The sequence below is a fragment of the Cnephaeus nilssonii genome, assembly GCF_951640355.1.
Source record: "Cnephaeus nilssonii genome assembly, chromosome: 20".
Lineage (NCBI taxonomy): Eukaryota > Metazoa > Chordata > Mammalia > Chiroptera > Vespertilionidae > Cnephaeus > Cnephaeus nilssonii.
Window position 1 is genome coordinate 49277415 of NC_137091.1, and position 18348 is coordinate 49295762.

The 18348-nt window shown below is 58.4% G+C and overlaps 4 protein-coding genes across 4 annotated transcripts in view; 1 reads left to right on the forward strand and 3 right to left on the reverse strand.

The window, feature by feature from the left end:
• The window catches only part of LOC307116159 (leukocyte immunoglobulin-like receptor subfamily A member 6), a gene marked incomplete at both ends in the record, with an annotated part of 125991 nt that overhangs the window by 43360 nt on the left and 64283 nt on the right, over nucleotides 1–18348 (forward strand). The window lies entirely within an intron of this gene.
• LOC307092433 (paired immunoglobulin-like receptor B) lies at nucleotides 297–8601 on the reverse strand (the record flags this gene model as incomplete). The annotated part of the gene is made up of 13 exons (XM_079759731.1): nucleotides 297–613; nucleotides 874–1170; nucleotides 1387–1686; nucleotides 1834–2121; nucleotides 3424–3726; nucleotides 3986–4282; nucleotides 4485–4714; nucleotides 5114–5222; nucleotides 6563–6865; nucleotides 7099–7395; nucleotides 7594–7899; nucleotides 8045–8329; nucleotides 8490–8601. 13 exons carry the CDS (start codon nucleotides 8599–8601, stop codon nucleotides 297–299), a joined length of 3444 nt encoding a protein of 1147 aa, XP_079615857.1.
• On the reverse strand, nucleotides 9672–11656 carry LOC307092434 (leukocyte immunoglobulin-like receptor subfamily A member 6; the record flags this gene model as incomplete). The annotated part of the gene is made up of 5 exons (XM_079759732.1): nucleotides 9672–9988; nucleotides 10232–10543; nucleotides 10741–11046; nucleotides 11193–11477; nucleotides 11638–11656. 5 exons carry the CDS (start codon nucleotides 11654–11656, stop codon nucleotides 9672–9674), a joined length of 1239 nt encoding a protein of 412 aa, XP_079615858.1.
• Nucleotides 12105–18348, reverse strand: part of LOC307092435 (immunoglobulin superfamily member 1-like) — a gene marked incomplete at its 3' end in the record, with an annotated part of 28258 nt that continues 22014 nt past the window's right edge. The window contains exons 14-23 of the mRNA XM_079759733.1: nucleotides 17956–18093; nucleotides 17511–17795; nucleotides 17065–17367; nucleotides 16552–16848; nucleotides 16024–16314; nucleotides 14325–14609; nucleotides 13879–14181; nucleotides 13366–13662; nucleotides 12826–13128; nucleotides 12105–12163 (exon numbers count right to left, since the gene is read on the reverse strand). Of these exons, the coding sequence (XP_079615859.1) occupies nucleotides 12105–12163; nucleotides 12826–13128; nucleotides 13366–13662; nucleotides 13879–14181; nucleotides 14325–14609; nucleotides 16024–16314; nucleotides 16552–16848; nucleotides 17065–17367; nucleotides 17511–17795; nucleotides 17956–18093 (2561 nt within the window). The remainder of the gene's footprint in view (nucleotides 12164–12825; nucleotides 13129–13365; nucleotides 13663–13878; nucleotides 14182–14324; nucleotides 14610–16023; nucleotides 16315–16551; nucleotides 16849–17064; nucleotides 17368–17510; nucleotides 17796–17955; nucleotides 18094–18348) is intronic.

Here is an 18348-nt window from a genome sequence, read left to right on the forward strand (position 1 = left end):
TAGGGACTTGGGTCCAAGTGAGTCCTGGAAAGGATGCCAGAAAGTTTTGAGAGTGTGGGCTAACCATGGAGTCCCCACCTCACTCAGATCCTCCTGTATCTGCCCTGTGGCCCCAGAGACACTCCCACTGTCCAACTAGTGCCTTCGAGGTCCAGGTGAAGGGGAGGGCTGAGCAGGGTTAGGAGGGTGTCTGAGGTGCAGATGTTGTCTGGGTGACCATCCCTAGAGACCCCTCCTTCCCTTTCAGCCCCGAATTCTCAGGATGGGACCCTGAGTTCACATGTCATCAGACAGGGTCAGGGGACCTCACCTGAGACCAGAAGCTCCAAGGGCTTACTGGGGTATGACAGCAGGTAGGGCGAGGTGCTGCTTGAGCTGTAGCACCTGTAGGTGCCCCATTGGGCTGACGTCACAGGACTCATGGAGAACTCTGCCTGGTACTGCTGAGCTTGGTGCTCTGATCTCAGACGAGAGGGGGGATCGGTTGCCCCCTCCTTGGCCAGAAGGAATGTGTCCCTTTGGCTCTGTGACTGACACAGCAGGGTCACATTCTCTCCTGAGGCCACCCTGGGGCCTGGCTGCACCGAGAGGGAGGGTGTGTCAGACAGCTGTCCTAGAGAGAGGGAGGGAGAGTGAGGGCTGCCTGCCCACCTTATTCTGCCCTGAGAGTCACCAGGCCTCTCTCTGAGGATCCTCCTCTCTGTCTGTCTCTGTTTCTCTGTGTCTATTCCTTCCTCCTCCAAAACCCTCCCCCGTCACTCTCTGTCTCCCTCCCTCCCTGGGCCTACACTTTCTTCCTGGCCTCACCACCTGAGACCGCCAGCAGGGCCTATGCGGAGTCTGGGTCCCTGATTGAACCCACTGGCTCCTCACCTGCCACCAGGATGTCCAGGGGGTCACTGGGGGACGACCACTCAGAGGAGAGGTTGTATCCACCATAGCATCGGTACCGGCCCCCGTGGGAGCTGCTCACAGTGCCCAGGGGGAAGTGGGCCTGAGAGAGCCCAGCCTGGGGCTGCAGGACAAGGCTCTGGGGGAGGTCCCGTTCCCCCTCCTTGTGCAGAGCGAATCTGTCATAGCCGACATCAGAGCGACACTGGAGGGTCAGGCTCTGTCCAGAGGCCACGATGGGGCCCTGCTGGCTCAGGAGGGAGGGCTTCTCTGACAAACCTGGGGAGACCAGACGTGAATTTCAGGGGCTGCTCCTCCCATTAACTCTCTTCTATGTCCTGGCGTGGCCGCCATGTCTCACTGTCTCTCTCTGTGTCTTTGTCCCAGTGGCCCCTGTAACCCCATCGCCCGCGCACATGGGGCTCCCCTCCCAGCAAAGTTGCCTCTAGTGTATCTGGTGCCTCAATCCATTGGTGGGGCAATAATGGGTCGTACCTGAGACCAGGAGATCCAGGGCTTCACTCGGGTGTGAGCACACCTGTGGGCTGTTCCTGAAGCAGCCATAGCATCTCATGGTCCACCTGTGAATGGGGGTCACGGGGCCCACAAGGAACAGGACCTGGGACTGCCCACTGGGCTGTGGCTGTGAGTCAAGGGTCCATGAGCGCCTGGGATCTCCTTCCTTAGTCAGAAGGAACCTCTCAAATGCCAGGGTTGAGCCACACTGGAGGGTCACGTTCCCTCCTGAGTTCACGACAGGGCTGGGCAGGGCTGAGAGGCTGGGTTTGCTGTAGGCTCCTAGGAGAGGAGGAGGCAGCGTGTTAAATGGACTCACACCTGCTCATGTCCGCCAGGGCTGGGCTGTGAGAGAGAGACACCCTGAGAGCAGACCCCCTTCCTGAGGGCAGAGCCTGAGGCTGGGACCCCTGAGTGTCCTCTCACCTGTTGTCACCACCAGCTCCAGGGGGTCACTGCGCTCTGACCAGCCATCAGGGCTGACATAGTAGCAGTGAAATATCCCAACATCATGATCTGTCATGTGTGTGATGGAGAACATCACCTTGTCTCCAGTCTTCAGTGGCTTCTCTCTTTGCCATGGTGCTGGGCTTCCCTCTTTATACAGACGGTACTCCTCAGCCGCTGGGGTTCCCTGACAGGAGATGGTCACGCGGCTCCCCTGGGGGATGACAGGGCCTGGCTCGGCCAAGAGGGTGGGTTTGGGAAGAGGCCCTAGAGAAAACAAGAGGCTCCATTACAAAGGCCTCCCCACCGCATCCCACAGCTCAGCCCAAGACACCTTTCGTGTATTTCTTCCATCCTAGCCTCACCTCTCCTGGCACGGGGCCCTGAATGACTGAGCTCAGAAAGGACAGGGTCAGGGGCCCTCACTAGAGACCAGGAGATCCAAGGGCTCACTGGGGAGTGCCAGATGGAAGTGGGAGGAGATGTGTGAGCTGTAGCACCTGCAGGTGCCCCCGTGAGCTGAGGTGAACCCTGCCTGCTCCTGCTGAGCTTGGTATTTTTATCTCAGAAGCAGGTGGGGATCAGATGCCCCCTCCTTGGACAGAAGGAAACTGTCCCTCCGGCTCTGTGACTGACACAGCAAGGTCACGTTCCCCCTGAGGCCTCGCTGGGGCCTGGCTGCACTTGGAGGGAGGGTCTGCCAGGAAGCCGTCCTAGAGAACAGGAGGGAGGGTAACAGCTGCCAGCCCACCTTGTACTTATAAGTGTGTATATATATGTTTCAGAGAGAAAAGGAGAGGGACAGTCCCTTTCCCCCATTGAGGCACCAAACACTGCCTCACATAGACCCTCACTTACCCCTCTGGAGGCCTGACCACGTGGTGGGGAGCAGCCTATCCTCAGAGCCTCCTGGGGTCAGGATGTGGGTGAGACGTGGGGACTGCCTTCTCCCCACTTAAACTCGGTGCCCCTCCTGAAGCAGGGCCTCAACATCCCCCACTGCTATGACCACCCCACATTTCTCCTGCCCTACTTCCTGTCTCCAAACCAGATTCCCCAGGGCTGTAGACAGGAACACTTTAAGCCCTGGGGGCCTGTGGTTTCCCTGAGATCTCCCCTGACCCAGCCCCTACTCAAACCTGTCTCTGGTATCAATGGCCATTAGATCCTGTGAGAGACTCTGAACCAACAGGTTGGGCCAGTGCTCCTTCTGAGCCAGAAGGACCCATTGGTTCCTGAGCTGCGGACATGGGCCCTGTGGGTGGGGGGCTTGAGTCCCAGGGAGTCTTGGGAAGGAGGCCAGAAAATTTTGAGAGTCTGGATCACCATGGAGTTCCCTCCTGACTCAGATCCTCCTGTATCTGCCCTGTGGCCTCCAAGACATTCCCACTGTCCAACTGGTGCTTTCTGGGTCCAGGTGAAGGGGAGGGCTGAGAGGGTTAGGAGGGTGTGTGAGGTGCAGATGTTGTCTGGGTGACCATCCCTAGAGACCCCTCCTTCCCTTTCAGCCCCGAATTCTCAGGACGGGACCCTAAGTTCACATGTCATCGACAGGATAGGGGACCTCACCTGAGACCAGAAGCTCCAAGGGCTTACTGGGGTATGACAGCAGGTAGGGCGAGGTGCTGCTTGAGCTGTAGCACCTGTAGGTGCCCCAGTGGGTTGAGGTCACAGGACTCATGGAGAACTCTGCCTGGAACTGCTGAACTTGGTGCTCTGATCTCAGACGAGAGGGGGGATCGGTTGCCCCCTCCTTGGCCAGAAGGAACGTGTCCCTCTGGCTCTGTGACTGACACAGCAGGGTCACATTCTCTCCTGAGGCCACTCTGGGGCCTGGCTGCACCGAGAGGGAGGGTGTGTCAGGCAGCTGTCCTAGAGAGAGAGAGGGAGGGTGAGGGCTGCCTGCCCACCTTATTCTGCCCTGAGAGTTACCAGGCCTCTCTCTGAGGACCCTCCTCAGTGTCTGTCTCTGTTTCTCTGAGTCTTCTCCTTCCTCCTCCCAACCCCTCCCCCGTCACTCTCTGTCTCCCTCCCTCCCTGGGCCTGCACTTTCATTCTGGCCTCACCACCTAAGACCCCAGCAGGGCCTGTGCAGAGTCTGGGTCCCTGAATGAACCCACTGGCTCCTCACCTGCCACCAGGATGTCCAGGGGGTCGCTGGGGGCCGACCACTCAGAGGACAGGTTGTATCCACCGTAGCATCTGTACCGGCCCCCGTGGGAGCTGCTCACAGTGCCCAGGGGGAAGTGGGCCTGAGAGAGCCCAGCCTGGGGCTGCAGGACAAGGCTCTGGGGGAGGTCCCGTTCCCCCTCCTTGTGCAGAGCGAATCTGTCATAGCCGACATCAGAGCGACACTGCAGGGTCAGGCTCTGTCCAGAGGCCACGATGGGGCCCTGCTGGCTCAGGAGGGAGGGCTTCTGAGACTCACCTGGGGAGACCAGACGTGAATTACAGGGGCTGCTCCTCCCGTTAACCCTCTTCTTTTCTCCTGCTCGCCAGGTCTCTCTGTGTCTTTGTCCCAGTGGCCCGTGTACCTCCATCACCCTCTCCCATGGGACGCGCCTCCCGGCAAAGATGCCAGTAGTGCATCTGGTGCCTCAATCGATGGATGAAGTAATAATGGGACTCACCTGAGACCAGAAGCCCAAGGGCATCACTGGGGTGTGAGCACACCTGAGGCCTGTCCCTGTAGCAGCCATAGCATCTGAATGTCCACCTGTAAATGGGGGTCACTGGGCCCACAAGAAACAGGGCCTGGGACTGCCCACTGGGCTGTGGCTGTGAGTCCAGGGTCCAGGAGACCCAGTGATCTCCTTCCTTAGTCAGAATGAACTTGTGAAATCCCTCTGCTGAGCCACACCTGAGGGTCACATTCCCTCCAGAGGTCACAACATGGCTGGGCAGGGCTGAGAGGCTAGGTTCACTGTAGGATCCTAGGAGAGGGGGTTCATCGTGTTAATTGGAGACTACACCTCCCGCACGTCCCCCAAGGCTGGGCTGTGAGAGGGAGAGGGAGACACCTTGAGAGCAGACCCGCTTCATGAGGGAAGAGCCTGAGGCTGGGACCCCTGATGTCCTCTCACCTGTTGTCACCAGCTCCAGGTGGTCACTGCGCTCTGACCAGCCATCAGGGTTGAGATAGTAACAATGAAATATCCCAGCATCATGATCTCTCATGTGTGTGATGGAGAACATAACTTTGTCTCCTGGCTTTAGTGGCTTCTCTCTTTTCCATGGTCCTGGGCTTCCCTCTTTATACAGACGGTACTCCTCAGCCCCTGGGGTCCCCTGACAGGAGATGGTCAGGGAACTTCCCCGGGGGATGACAGGCCCTGGCTCCGCAGAGAGGGTGGGTTTGGGGAAGATCCCTAGAGAAAACAAGAGGCTACATTGCAAAGGTCTCCCCACCGGCATCCCACAGCTGAGCTCAAGACACTGTTATTGTATTTCTTCCATCCTAGCCTCACCTCTCCTGGCACAGGGCCCTGAATGACTGAGCTCAGAAAGGACAGGGTCAGGGGCCCTCATCAGAGACCAGGAGCACCACGGGTTCACTGAGGAGTGACAGATGGAACGGGGAGGAGGTGTGTGAGCTGTAGCACCTATAGGTGTCCCCGTGAGCTGAGGTCACGGGGCTCATGGAGAACTCTGCCTGGTACTACTGGGCTTGGTATTTTGATCTCAGAAGCAGGGGGGATTGGCTTCCCCATCCTTGGACAGAAGGAAAGTGACCCTTGGGCTCTGTGACTGACACAACAGGGTCACGTTCTCCCCTGAGGCCTCGCTGGGGCCTCGCTGCACCAGGAGAGAGGGTCTGTCTGGTAGCCGTCCTAGAGAATAGGAGGGAGGGTAACAGCTGCCTGCCCACTTGTACTTAAATGTGTGTGTGTGTGTGTGTGTGTGTGTGTGTGTGTGTGTGTGTGTGTTTCAGAGAGAAAAGGAGAGGGACAGTCCCGTTCCCCCATGGAGGCACCAACCGCTGCCTCACATACACCCTCACTTACCCCTCTGGGGGCCTGACCACGTGGTGGGGAGCAGCCTATCCTCAGAGCCTCCTGGGGTCAGGATGTGGGGACTGCTTTCTCCCCAGTTGAACTCAGTGACCGGTCCTGAAGCAGGGCCTCAACATCCCCCTCTGCCATGACCACTCCACCCTTCACCTGCCCTACTTCCGGTCTCCAATTCAGATTCCCCAGGGGTGTGGACGCGAAAACTCTGAGCCCTGGGGGCCTGTGGTTTCCCTGAGATCTCCCCTGACCCAGCCCGCACACAAGCCTGTCTCTGGTATCAAGGGCCATTAGATCCTGTGAGAGACTCTGAAGCAACAGGTTGGGCCAGTGCTCCTTCTGAGCAAAAAGGACCTAGTGGTTCCTGAGCTGCGGACATGGGCCCTGTGGGTGGGGACTTGGGTCCGAGTGAGTCCTGGGAAGGAGGCCAGAAAGGTTTGAGAGTGTGGGCTAACCATGGAGTCCCCACCTCACTCAGATCCTCCTGTATCTGCCCTGTGGTCCCCAAGACAGTCCCACTGTCCAACTGGTGCCTTCTAGTTCCAGAAGAGGGGGAGGGCTTAGCAGGGTTAGGAGGGTGTCTGAGGTGCATATATTGTCTGGGTGACCATCCCTAGAGACCCCTCCTTCCCTTTTAGCCCAGAATTCTCAGGACGGGACCCTGAGTTCACATGTCATCAGACAGGGTCAGGGGACCTCACCTGAGACCAGAAGCTCCAAGGGTTTACTGGGGTATGACAGCAGGTAGGGCGAGGTGCTGCTTGAGCTGTAGCACGTGTAGGTGCCCCAGTGGACTGACGTCACAGGACTCATGGAGAACTCTGCCTGGTACAGCTGAGCTCGGTGCTCTGATCTCAGACGCAGGGGGGGATCGGCTGCCCCCTCCTTGGCCAGAAGGAACGTGTCCCTCTGGCTCTGTGACTGACACAGCAGGGTCACGTTCTCTCCTGAGGCCACCCTGGGGCCTGGCTGCACCGAGAGGGAGGGTGTGTCAGACAGGTGTCCTAGAGAGAGAGAGGGAGGGTGAGGGCTGCCTGCCCACCTTGTTCTGCCCTGGGAGTCACCAGGCCTCTCTCTGAGGATCCTCCTCTCTGTCTCTGTTTCTCTGTGTCTTCTCCTTCCTCCTCCCAACCACTCCCTCCCTGGGCCTGCACTTTCAGTCTGGATTTACCACCTGAGACCCCCAGCATTGCTTGTGCAGAGTCTGGGTCCCTGACTGAACCCACTGGCTCCTCACCTGCCACCAGGATGTCCAGGGGGTCACTGGGGGCCGACCACTCAGAAGAGAGGTTGCATCCACCGTAGCATCTGTACCGGCCCCCGTGGGAGCTGCTCACAGTGCCCAGGGGGAAGTGGGCCTGGGAGAGCCCAGCCTGGGGCTGCAGGACAAGGCTCTGGGGGAGGTCCCGTCCCCCCTCCTTGTGCAGAGCGAATCTGTCATAGCCGACATCAGAGCGGCACTGGAGGGTCAGGCTCTGTCCAGAGGCCACAATGGGGCCCTGCTGGCTCAGGAGGGAGGGCTTTCCAGACCCACCTGGGGAAACCAGAGGAGAATTTCAGGGGCTGCTCCTCCCATAATCCCCTTCTTCTTTCTTTACCCCCAGGAGAAGAGAAGGGACCCTAGAAGCCCTGGAGCTCCCCTCACCATCTCACATGGGGCTCCCCTCCCAGCACAGATGCCAGGAATTTATCTCTTGCCTCAATCTATGGATGCGGTAATAATGGGACTCACCTGAGATCAGAAGCCCTAGGGCATCACTGGGGTGTGAACACACCAGGGGCCTGTCCCTGTAGTAGCAGCCATAGCATCTGAAAGTCCACCTGTGGCTAGCGTTCAAGGGCCCCACAGGGAAGAGGGCCTGAAACTGCCCACTGGGCTGTGTCTGTGAGTCCAGGGACCAGGAGAGTCTCTGATCTCCTTCCTTAGTCAGAAGGAATCTGTGATATCCCTGCCCTGAGCCACACTGGAGGGTCACGTTCCCTCCTGAGGTCACGACAGGGCTGGGCAAGGCGGAGAGGCTGGGTTTGCTGTAGGATGCTAGGAGAGGAGGAGGCAGCGTGTTAAATGGGGATCACACCTCCCTCATGTCCCCCAGGGCTGGGCTGTGAGAGGGAGAAACCCTGAGAGCAGACCCCCATTCTGAGGGCAGAGCCTGAGGCTGGGACCCCTGATGTCCTCTCACCTGTTGTCACCAGCTCCAGGGGGTCACTGCGCTCTGACCAGCCATCAGGGCTGAGAAAGTAACAATGAAATATCCCAGCATCATGATCTCTCATGTATGTGATGGAAAACATCACTTTGTCTCCAGGCTTTAGTGGCTTCTCTCTTTTCCATGGTCCTGGGCTTCCCTCTTTATACAGACGATACTCCTCAGCCCCTGGGGTCCCCTGACAGGAGATGGTCAGGGAACTTCCCCGGGGGATGACAGGCCCTGGCTCCGCAGAGAGGGTGGGTTTGGGGAAGATCCCTAGAGAAAACAAGAGGCTACATTGCAAAGGTCTCCCCACCGGCATCCCACAGCTGAGCTCAAGACACTGTTATTGTATTTCTTCCATCCTAGCCTCGCCTCTCCTGGCACAGGGCCCTGAATGACTGAGCTCAGAAAGGACAGGGTCAGGGGCCCTCACCACAGACCAGGAGCACCACGGGCTCACTGAGGAGTGACAGATGGAACGGGGAGGAGGTGTGTGAGCTGTAGCACCTGTAGGTGTCCCCGTGAGCTGAGGTCACGGGGCTCATGGAGAACTCTGCCTGGTACTGCTGGGCTTGGTATTTTGATCTCAGAAGCAGGGGGGATTGGCTTCCCCATCCTTGGACAGAAGGAAAGTGTCCCTTGGGCTCTGTGACTGACACAGCAGGGTCACGTTCTCCCCTGAGGCCTCGCTGAGGCCTTGCTGCACCAAGAGGGAGGGTCTGTCTGGCAGCCGTCCTAGAGAATAGGAGGGAGGGTAACAGCTGCCTGCCCACCTTGTACTTAAATATATATATGTGTGTGTGTGTGGTGTGTGTGTGGTGTGTGTGTGTGTGTGTTTCAGAGAGAAAAGGAGAGGGACAGTCCCGTTCCCCCATGGAGGCACTCACCACTGCCTGACATACACCCTCACTTACCCCTCTGGGGGCCTGACCACGTGGTGGGGAGCAGCCTATCCTCAGAGCCTCCTGGGGTCAGGATGTGGGTGAGACATGGAGACTGCCTTTTCCCCACTTGAACTAGGTGCCCCGACCTGAAGCTGGGCCTCAACATCCCCCTCTGCCATGACCACTCCACCCGTCACCTGCCCTACTTCCGGTCTCCAAGCCAGATTCCCCAGGGGTGTGGACGTGAAAACTCTGAGCCCTGGGGGTCTGTGGTTCCCTGAGATCTCCCCTGACCCCAGCCCCCACACAAGCCTCTCTTAGGTGTCAGGGGCCATTAGATCCTGGGAGAGACTCTCAACCACCTGGTGGAGTCAGTGCTCCTTCTGAGCAAGAAGGACCTAGTGGTTCCTGAGCTGCAGACATGGGCGCTGTGGGTGGGGGGCTTGAGTCCCAGGGAGTCCTGGGAAGGATGCCAGAAAGGTTTGAGAGTCTGGCTCACCATGGCGTCCCCACCTCACTCAGATCCTCCTGTATCTGCCCTGTGGCCCCCAAGACACTCCCACTGTCCAACTGGTGCTTTCTGGGTCCAAGTGAGGGGGAGGGCTTAGCAGGGTTAGGAGGGTGTCTGAGGTGCAGATGTTGTCTGGGTGACCATCCCTAGAGACCCCTCCTTCCCTTTCAGCCCCGAATTCTCAGGACGGGACCCTGAGTTCACATGTCATCAGACAGGGTCAGGGGACCTCACCTGAGACCAGAAGCTCCAAGGGCTCACTGGGGAGTGACAGCAGGTAGGGCGAGGTGCTGCTTGAGCTGTAGCACCTGTAGGTGCCCCATTGGGCTGACGTCACAGGACTCATGGAGAACTGTGCCTGGAACTGCTGAGCTCGGTGCTCTGATCTCAGACGAGAGGGGGGATCGGTTGTCCCCTCCTTGGCCAGAAGGAATGTGTCCCTCTGGCTCTGTGACTGACACAGCAGGGTCACATTCTCTCCTGAGGCCACCCTGGTGCCTGGCTGCACTGAGAGGGAGGGTGTGTCAGACAGCTGTCCTAGAGAGAGAGAGGGAGGGTGAAGGCTCCCTGCCCACCTTGTTCTGCCCTGAGAGTCAGCAGGCCTCTCTCTGAGGGCCCTCCTCTCTGTCTGTCTCTGTTTCTCTGTGTCTTCTTCCCCCTCGCAGGCCCTTCCCCATCACTCTCTGTCTCTCTCCCTCTCTGGGGCCTGCACTGTCATTCTGGCTTTACCACCTGAGACCCCCGGCAGGGTCTGTGCAGACTCTGGGTCCCTTATTGAACCCACTGGCTCCTCACCTGCCACCAGGATGTCCAGGGAGTCACTGGGGGCCGACCACTCACAGGACAGGTTGTATCCACCGTAGCATCTGTACCGGCCCCCGTGGGAGCTGCTCACAGTGCCCAGGGGGAAGTGGGCCTTAGAGAGCCCAGCCTGGGGCTGCAGGACAAGGCTCTGGGGGAGGTCCCATTCCCCCTCCTTGTGCAGAGCGAATCTGTCATAGCCGACATCAGAGCGACACTGCAGGGTAAGGCTCTGTCCAGAAGCCACGATGGGGCCCTGCTGGCTCAGGAGGGAGGGCTTTCCAGCCTCACCTGGGTAAACCAGAGGAGAATTTCAGGGGCTCCTCCTCCCATAACCCCCTTCTTTTTTCTTTACCCCCAGGAGATGAGAAGGGACCCCAGAAGCCCCGGAGCTCCCATACCATCGCACATGGGGCTCCCCTCCCAACACAGATGCTAGGAGTTTATCTGGTGCCTCAATCCATGGATGACGTAATAATGGGACTCACCTGAGACCAGGAGCCCTAGGGCGTCACTGGGGTGTGAGCACACGAGGGGCCTGTCCCTGTAGTAGCAGCCATAGCATCTGAAACTCCACCTGTGGCTTGCGGTCAAGGGCCCCACAGGGAAGAGTGCCTGGTACTGCCCACTGGGCTGTGGCTGTTCGTCCAAGGACCAGTAGAGTCTCTGATCTCCTTCCTTAGTCAGAAGAAACCTATGATATACCTGCCCTGAGCCACACTGGAGGGTCACGTTCCCTCCTGAGGTCACAACAGGGCTGGGCAGGGCGGAGAGGCTGGGTTTGCTGTAGGATCCTAGGAGAGGAGGAGGCAGCATGTTAAATGGGGATCACAACTCCCTCATGTCCCCCAGGGCTGGGCTGTTAGAGGAGGACACCCTGAGAGCAGACCCCCTACCTGAGGGCAGAGCCTGAGGCTGGGACCCCTGAGTGTCCTCTCACCTGTCATCACCAGCTCCAGGGGGTCACTGTGCTCTGACCAGCCATCAGGGCTGAGATAGTAGCAGTGAAATATCCCACCATCACGCTCTGTCATGTGTGAGATGGAGAACATCACCTTATCTCCAGTATTCAGTGGCTTCTCTCTTTTCCATGGTGCTGGGCTTCCCTCTTTATCCAGACGGTACTCCTCAGCCCCTGGGGTTCCCTGACAGGAGATGGTCACGGGGCTCCCCTGGGGGATGACAGGGCCTGGCTCGGCCCAGAGGGTGGGTTTGGGAAGGGACCCTAGAGAAAACAAGAGGCTCCATTACAAAGGCCTCCCCATCTGCATCCCACAGCTCAGCCCAAGACACTGTTAGTGTATTTCTTCCATCCTAGCCTCACCTCTCCTGGCACAGGGCCCTGAATAACTGAGCTCAGAAAGGACAGGATCAGGGGCCCTCACCTGAGACCAGGAGCACCATGGGCTTACGGGGGAGTGAAAGATGGTAAGGGAAAGAGCTGTGTGAGCTGTAGCACCTGTAGGTGCCCCCGTGAGCTGAGGTCACAGGGTGCATGGAGAACACTGCCTGGAACTGCGCAGCTTAGTGTTTTGATCTCACACACATGAGGAATCGGCTGCCCCCTCCTTGGACAGAAGGAAAGTGTCCCTCGGGCTCTGTGACTGACACAACAGGGTCACGTTCTCCCCTGAGGCCTCGCTGGGGCCTCGCTGCACCAGGAGGGAGGGTCTTTCTGGCAGCCGTCCTAGAGAATAGGAGGGAGGGTAACAGCTGCCTGCCCACCTTGTACTTAAATATGTGTGTGTGTGTGTGTGTGTGTGTGTGTGTGTGTGTGTGTGTTTCAGAGAGAAAAGGAGAGGGACAGTCCCATTCCACCATGGAGGCACCAACCACTGCCTCACATAGACCCTCACTTACCCCTCTGGGGGCCTGACCACGTGGTGGGGAGCAGCCTATCCTCAGAGCCTCCTGGGGTCAGGCTGTGGGTGAGATGTGGGGACTGCTTTCTCCCCACTTGAACTCAGTGACCCCTCCTGAAGCAGGGCCTCAATATCCCCCTCTGCCATGACCACTCCACCCGTCACCTGCCCTACTTCCGGTATCCAAGCCAGATTCCCCAGTGGTGTGGACGTGAAAACTGAGCCCTGGGGGCCTGTGGTTCCCTGAGATCTCCCCTGACCCCAGCCCCCACACAAGCCTCTCTTAGGTGTCAGGGGCCATTAGATCCTGGGAGAGACTCTCAACCACCAGGTTGGGCCAGTGCTCCTTCTGAGCCAGAAGGACCTAGTGGTTCCTGAGCTGTAGACATGGGCCCTGTGCGTGGGAACTTGGGTCCGAGTGAGTCCTGGGAAAAAGGCCAGAAAGTTTTGAGAGTGAGGGCTAACCATGGAGTCCCCAACTCACTCAGATCCTCCTGTATCTGCCCTGTGGTCCCTGAGACACTCCCACTGTCCAACTGGTGCCTTCTAGGTCCAGGTGAGGGGGAGGGCTGAGCAGGGTTAGGAGGGTGTGTGAGGTGCCGTTATTGTCTGGGTGACCATCCCTAGAGATCCCTCCTTCCTTTACAGCTCTGAATTCTCAGGACAGGACACTTAGTTCACATGTCATCACACAGGGTCAGGGGACCTCACCTGAGACCAGAAGCTCCAAGGGCTTACTGGGGTATGACAGCAGGTAGGGCGAGGTGCTGCTTGAGCTGTAGCACCTGTAGGTGCCCCAGTGGGCTGCCGTCACAGGACTCATGGAGAACTGTGCCTGGTACTGCTGAGCTCGGTGCTCTGATCTCAGACGTGAGGGGGGATCGGCTGCCCCCTCCTTGGACAGAAGGAACGTGTCCCTCTGGCTCTGTGACTGACACAGCAGGGTCACATTCTCTCCTGAGGCCACCCTGGGGCCTGGCTGCACTGAGAGGGAGGGTGTGTCAGACAGCTGTCCTAGAGAGAGAGAGGGAGCGTGAGGGCTGCCTGCCCACCTTATTCTGCCCTGAGAGTCACCAGGCCTCTCTCTGACGACCCTCCTCGCTGTCTGTCTCTGTTTCTCTGTGTCTTCTCCTTCCTCCTTCCAACCACTCCCTCCCTGGGCCTGCACATTCATTCTGGCTTTACCACCTGAGACCCCCAGCATTGCTTGTGCAGAGTCTGGGTCCCTTACTGAACCCACTGGCTCCTCACCTGCCACCAGGATGTCCAGGGGGTCACTGGGGGCCGACCACTCAGAGGACAGGTTGTATCCACCGTAGCATCGGTACCGGCCCCCGTGGGAGCTGCTCACAGTGTCCAGGAGGAAGTGGGCCTGAGAGAGCCCAGCCTGGGGCTGCAGGACAAGGCTCTGGGGGAGGTCCCGTCCCCCCTCCTTGTGCAGAGCGAATCTGTCATAGCCGACATCAGAGCGACACTGGAGGGTCAGGCTCTGTCCAGAGGCCACGATGGGGCCCTGCTGGCTCAGGAGGGAGGGCTTCTCAGACACACCTGGGGAGACCAGATGTGCATTACAGGGGCTGCTCCTCCCATTAACCCTCTTCTATGTCCTGGCGTGGCCGCCATGTCTCACGTTCTCTCCCTGTGTCTTTGTCTCAATTGCCCCTGTAACCCCATCACCCTCACACATGGGGCTCCTCTCCCAGCAAAGTTGCCAGTAGTGTATCTGGTGCCTCAATCCATGGATGGGACAATAATGGGACTCACCTGAGACCAGGAGATGCAGGGCAGCACTGGGGTGTGAGCACACCTGTGGGCTCTTCCTGAAGCAGCCATAGCATCTCATGGTCCACCTGTGAATGGGGGTCACGGGGCCAACAAGGAACAGGGCCTGGGACTGCCCACTGGGCTGTGGCTGTGAGTCCAGGGACCAGGAGAGTCTCTGATCTCCTTCCTTAGTCAGAAGGAACCTCTCAAATGCCTGCGTTGAGCCACACTGGAAGGTCACGTTCCCTCCTGAGGTCACGACGTGGCTTGGCAGGGCTGAGAGGCTGGGTTCACTGTAGGATCCTAGGAGAGGCGGGCAGCATGTTAATTGGGGAGCACACCTCCCTCATGTCCCCCAGGGCTTGGCTGTGAGAGGGAGAAACCCTGAGAGCAGACCCCCATTCTGAGGGCAGAGCCTGAGGCTGGGACCCCTGATGTCCTCTCACCTGTTGTCACCAGCTCCAGGGGGTCACTGCGCTCTGACCAGCCATCAGGGCTGAGATAGTAACAATGAAATATCCCAGCATCATGATCTCTCATGGGTGTGATGGAGAACATCACCCTGTCTCCTGGCTTTAGTGGCTTCTCTCTTTTCCATGGGGCTGGGCTTCCCTCTTTATACAGACGATACTCCTCAGCCCCTGGGGTCCCCTGACAGGAGATGGTCAGGGAACTTTCCCGGGGGATGACAGGCCCTGGCTCCGCAGAGAGGGTGGGTTTGGGGAAGATCCCTAGAGAAAACAAGAGGCTACATTGCAAAGGTCTCCCCACCGGCATCCCACAGCTGAGCTCAAGACACTGTTATTGTATTTCTTCCATCCTAGCCTCGCCTCTCCTGGCACAGGGCCCTGAATGACTGAGCTCAGAAAGGACAGGGTCAGGGGCCCTCACCACAGACCAGGAGCACCACGGGCTCACTGAGGAGTGACAGATGGAACGGGGAGGAGGTGTGTGAGCTGTAGCACCTGTAGGAGCCCCGGTGAGCTGAGATCACCGGGCTCATGGAGAACTCTGCCTGGTACTGCTGAGCTTGGTATTTTGATCTCAGAAGCAGGGGGGATTGGCTTCCCCATCCTTGGACAGAAGGAAAGTGTCCCTCGGGCTCTGTGACTGACACAGCAGTGTCACGTTCTCCCCTGAGGCCTCTCTGGGGCCTCGCTGCCCCAGAGGGAGGGTCTGTCAGGTAGCCATCCTAGAGAATAGGAGGGAGGGTAACAGCTGCCTGCCCACCTTGTACTTAAATATATATGTGTGCCTGTGTGTGTGTATTTGTGTGTGTGTGTGAGTGTGTGTGTGTGTGTGTGTTTGTGTGTGTGTGTGTGTGTGTGTGTGTGTGTGTGTGTGTGTGTGTATCAGAGAAAAAAGGAGAGGGACAGTCCCGTTGCCCCATGGAGGCACCAACCAATGCCTCACATAGACCCTCACTTACCCCTCTGGGGGCCTGACCACGTGGTTGGGAGCAGCCTATCCTCAGAGCCTCCTGGGGTCAGGATGTGGGTGAGATGTGGGGACTGCTTTCGCCTCACTTGAACTCAGTGACCCCTCCTAAAGCAGGGCCTCAACATCCCCCTCTGCAATGACCACTCCACCCTTCACCTGCCCTACTTCCGGTCTCCAAGCCAGATTCCCCAGGGGTGTGGATGTGGAAACTCTGAGCCCTGGGGGCCTGTGGTTTCCCTGAGATCTCCCCTGACCCAGCCCCCACACAAACCTGTCTCTGGTATCAAGGGCCATTAGATCCTGTGAGAGACTCTGAACCAACAGTTTGGGTCAGTGCACATTCTGAGCAAGAAGGACCTAGTGGTTCCTGAGCTGCAGACATGGGCGCTGTGGGTGGGGGGCTTGAGTCCCAGGGATTCCTGGGAAGGAGGCCAGAAAGTTTTGAGAGTGTGGGCTAACCTTGGAGTCCCCACCTCACTCAGATCCTCCTGTATCTGCCCTGTGGTCCCCGAGTCACTCCCACTGTCCAACTGGTGCCTTCTAGGTCCAGGTGAGGGGGAGGGCTTAAGAGGGTTAGGAGGGTGTCTGAGGTGCCGTTATTGTCTGGGTGACCATCCCTAGAGAACCCTCCTTCCCTTTCAGTCCCGAAATCTCAGGATGGGACCCTGAGTTCACATGTCATCAGACAGGGTCAGGGGACCTCACCTGAGACCAGAAGCTCCAAGGGCTTACTGGGGTATGACAGCAGGTAGGGCGAGGTGCTGCTTGAGCTGTAGCACCTGTAGGTGCCCCAGTGGGCTGACGTCACAGGACTCATGGAGAACTGTGCCTGGTACTGCTCTGATCTCAGACGAGAAGGGGGATCGGCTGCCCCCTCCTTTGCCAATAGGAACGTGTCCCTCTGGCTCTGTGACTGACACAGCAGGGTCACATTCTCTCCTGAGGCCACCCTGGTGCCTGGCTGCACTGAGAGGGAGGGTGTGTCAGACAGCTGTCCTAGAGAGAGAGAGGGAGCGTGAGGGCTGCCTGCCCACATTATTCTGCCCTGAGAGTCACCAGGCCTCTCTCTGTCGACCCTCTTCTCTGTCTGTCTCTGTTTCTCTGTTTCTTCTCCTTCCTCCTCCCAACCACTCCCTCCCTGTGCCTGCACTTTCATTCTGGCTTTACCACCTGAGACCCCCAGCATAGCTTGTGCAGAGTCTGGGTCCCTTACTGAACCCACTGGCTCCTCACCTGCCACCAGGATGTCCAGGGGGTCACTGGGGGCCGACCACTCAGAGGACAGGTTGTATCCACCGTAGCATCGGTACCGGCCCCCGTGGGAGCTGCTCACAGTGTCCAGGAGGAAGTGGGCCTGAGAGAGCCCAGCCTGGGGCTGCAGGACAAGGCTCTGGGGGAGGTCCCGTCCCCCCTCCTTGTGCAGAGCGAATCTGTCATAGCCGACATCAGAGCGACACTGGAGGGTCAGGCTCTGTCCAGAGGCCACGATGGGGCCCTGCTGGCTCAGGAGGGAGGGCTTCTCAGACACACCTGGGGAGACCAGATGTGCATTACAGGGGCTGCTCCTCCCATTAACCCTCTTCTATGTCCTGGCGTGGCCGCCATGTCTCACGTTCTCTCCCTGTGTCTTTGTCTCAATTGCCCCTGTAACCCCATCACCCTCACACATGGGGCTCCTCTCCCAGCAAAGTTGCCAGTAGTGTATCTGGTGCCTCAATCCATGGATGGGACAATAATGGGACTCACCTGAGACCAGGAGATGCAGGGCAGCACTGGGGTGTGAGCACACCTGTGGGCTCTTCCTGAAGCAGCCATAGCATCTCATGGTCCACCTGTGAATGGGGGTCACGGGGCCAACAAGGAACAGGGCCTGGGACTGCCCACTGGGCTGTGGCTGTGAGTCCAGGGACCAGGAGAGTCTCTGATCTCCTTCCTTAGTCAGAAGGAACCTCTCAAATGCCTGCGTTGAGCCACACTGGAAGGTCACGTTCCCTCCTGAGGTCACGACGTGGCTTGGCAGGGCTGAGAGGCTGGGTTCACTGTAGGATCCTAGGAGAGGCGGGCAGCATGTTAATTGGGGAGCACACCTCCCTCATGTCCCCCAGGGCTTGGCTGTGAGAGGGAGAAACCCTGAGAGCAGACCCCCATTCTGAGGGCAGAGCCTGAGGCTGGGACCCCTGATGTCCTCTCACCTGTTGTCACCAGCTCCAGAAGGTCACTGCGCTCTGACCAGCCATCAGGGCTGAGATAGTAACAATGAAATATCCCAGCATCATGATCTGTCATGTATGTGATGGAGAACATCACCCTGTCTCCTGGCTTTAGTGGCTTCTCTCTTTTCCATGGTGCTGGGCTTCCCTCTTTATACAGACGATACTCCTCAGCCCCTGGGGTCCCCTGACAGGAGATGGTCAGGGAACTTCCCCGGGGGATGACAGGCCCTGGCTCCGCAGAGAGGGTGGGTTTGGGGAAGATCCCTAGAGAAAACAAGAGGCTACATTGCAAAGGTCTCCCCACCGGCATCCCACAGCTGAGCTCAAGACACTGTTATTGTATTTCTTCCATCCTAGCCTCGCCTCTCCTGGCACAGGGCCCTGAATGACTGAGCTCAGAAAGGACAGGGTCAGGGGCCCTCACCACAGACCAGGAGCACCACGGGCTCACTGAGGAGTGACAGATGGAACGGGGAGGAGGTGTCTGACCTGTAGCACCTGTAGGTGCCCCGGTGAGCTGAGATCACCGGGCTCATGGAGAACTCTGCCGGGTACTGCTGAGCTTGGTATTTTGATCTCAGAATCAGGGGGGATTGGCTTCCCCATCCTTGGACAGAAGGAAAGTGACCCTTGGGCTCTGTGACTGACACAGCAGTGTCACTTTCTCCCCTGAGGCCTCTCTGGGGCCTCGCTGCCCCAGAGGGAGGGTCTGTCAGGTAGCCATCCTAGAGAATAGGAGGGAGGGTAACAGCTGCCTGCCCACCTTGTACTTAAATATATATGTGTGCCTGTGTGTGTGTATGTGTGTGTGTATGTG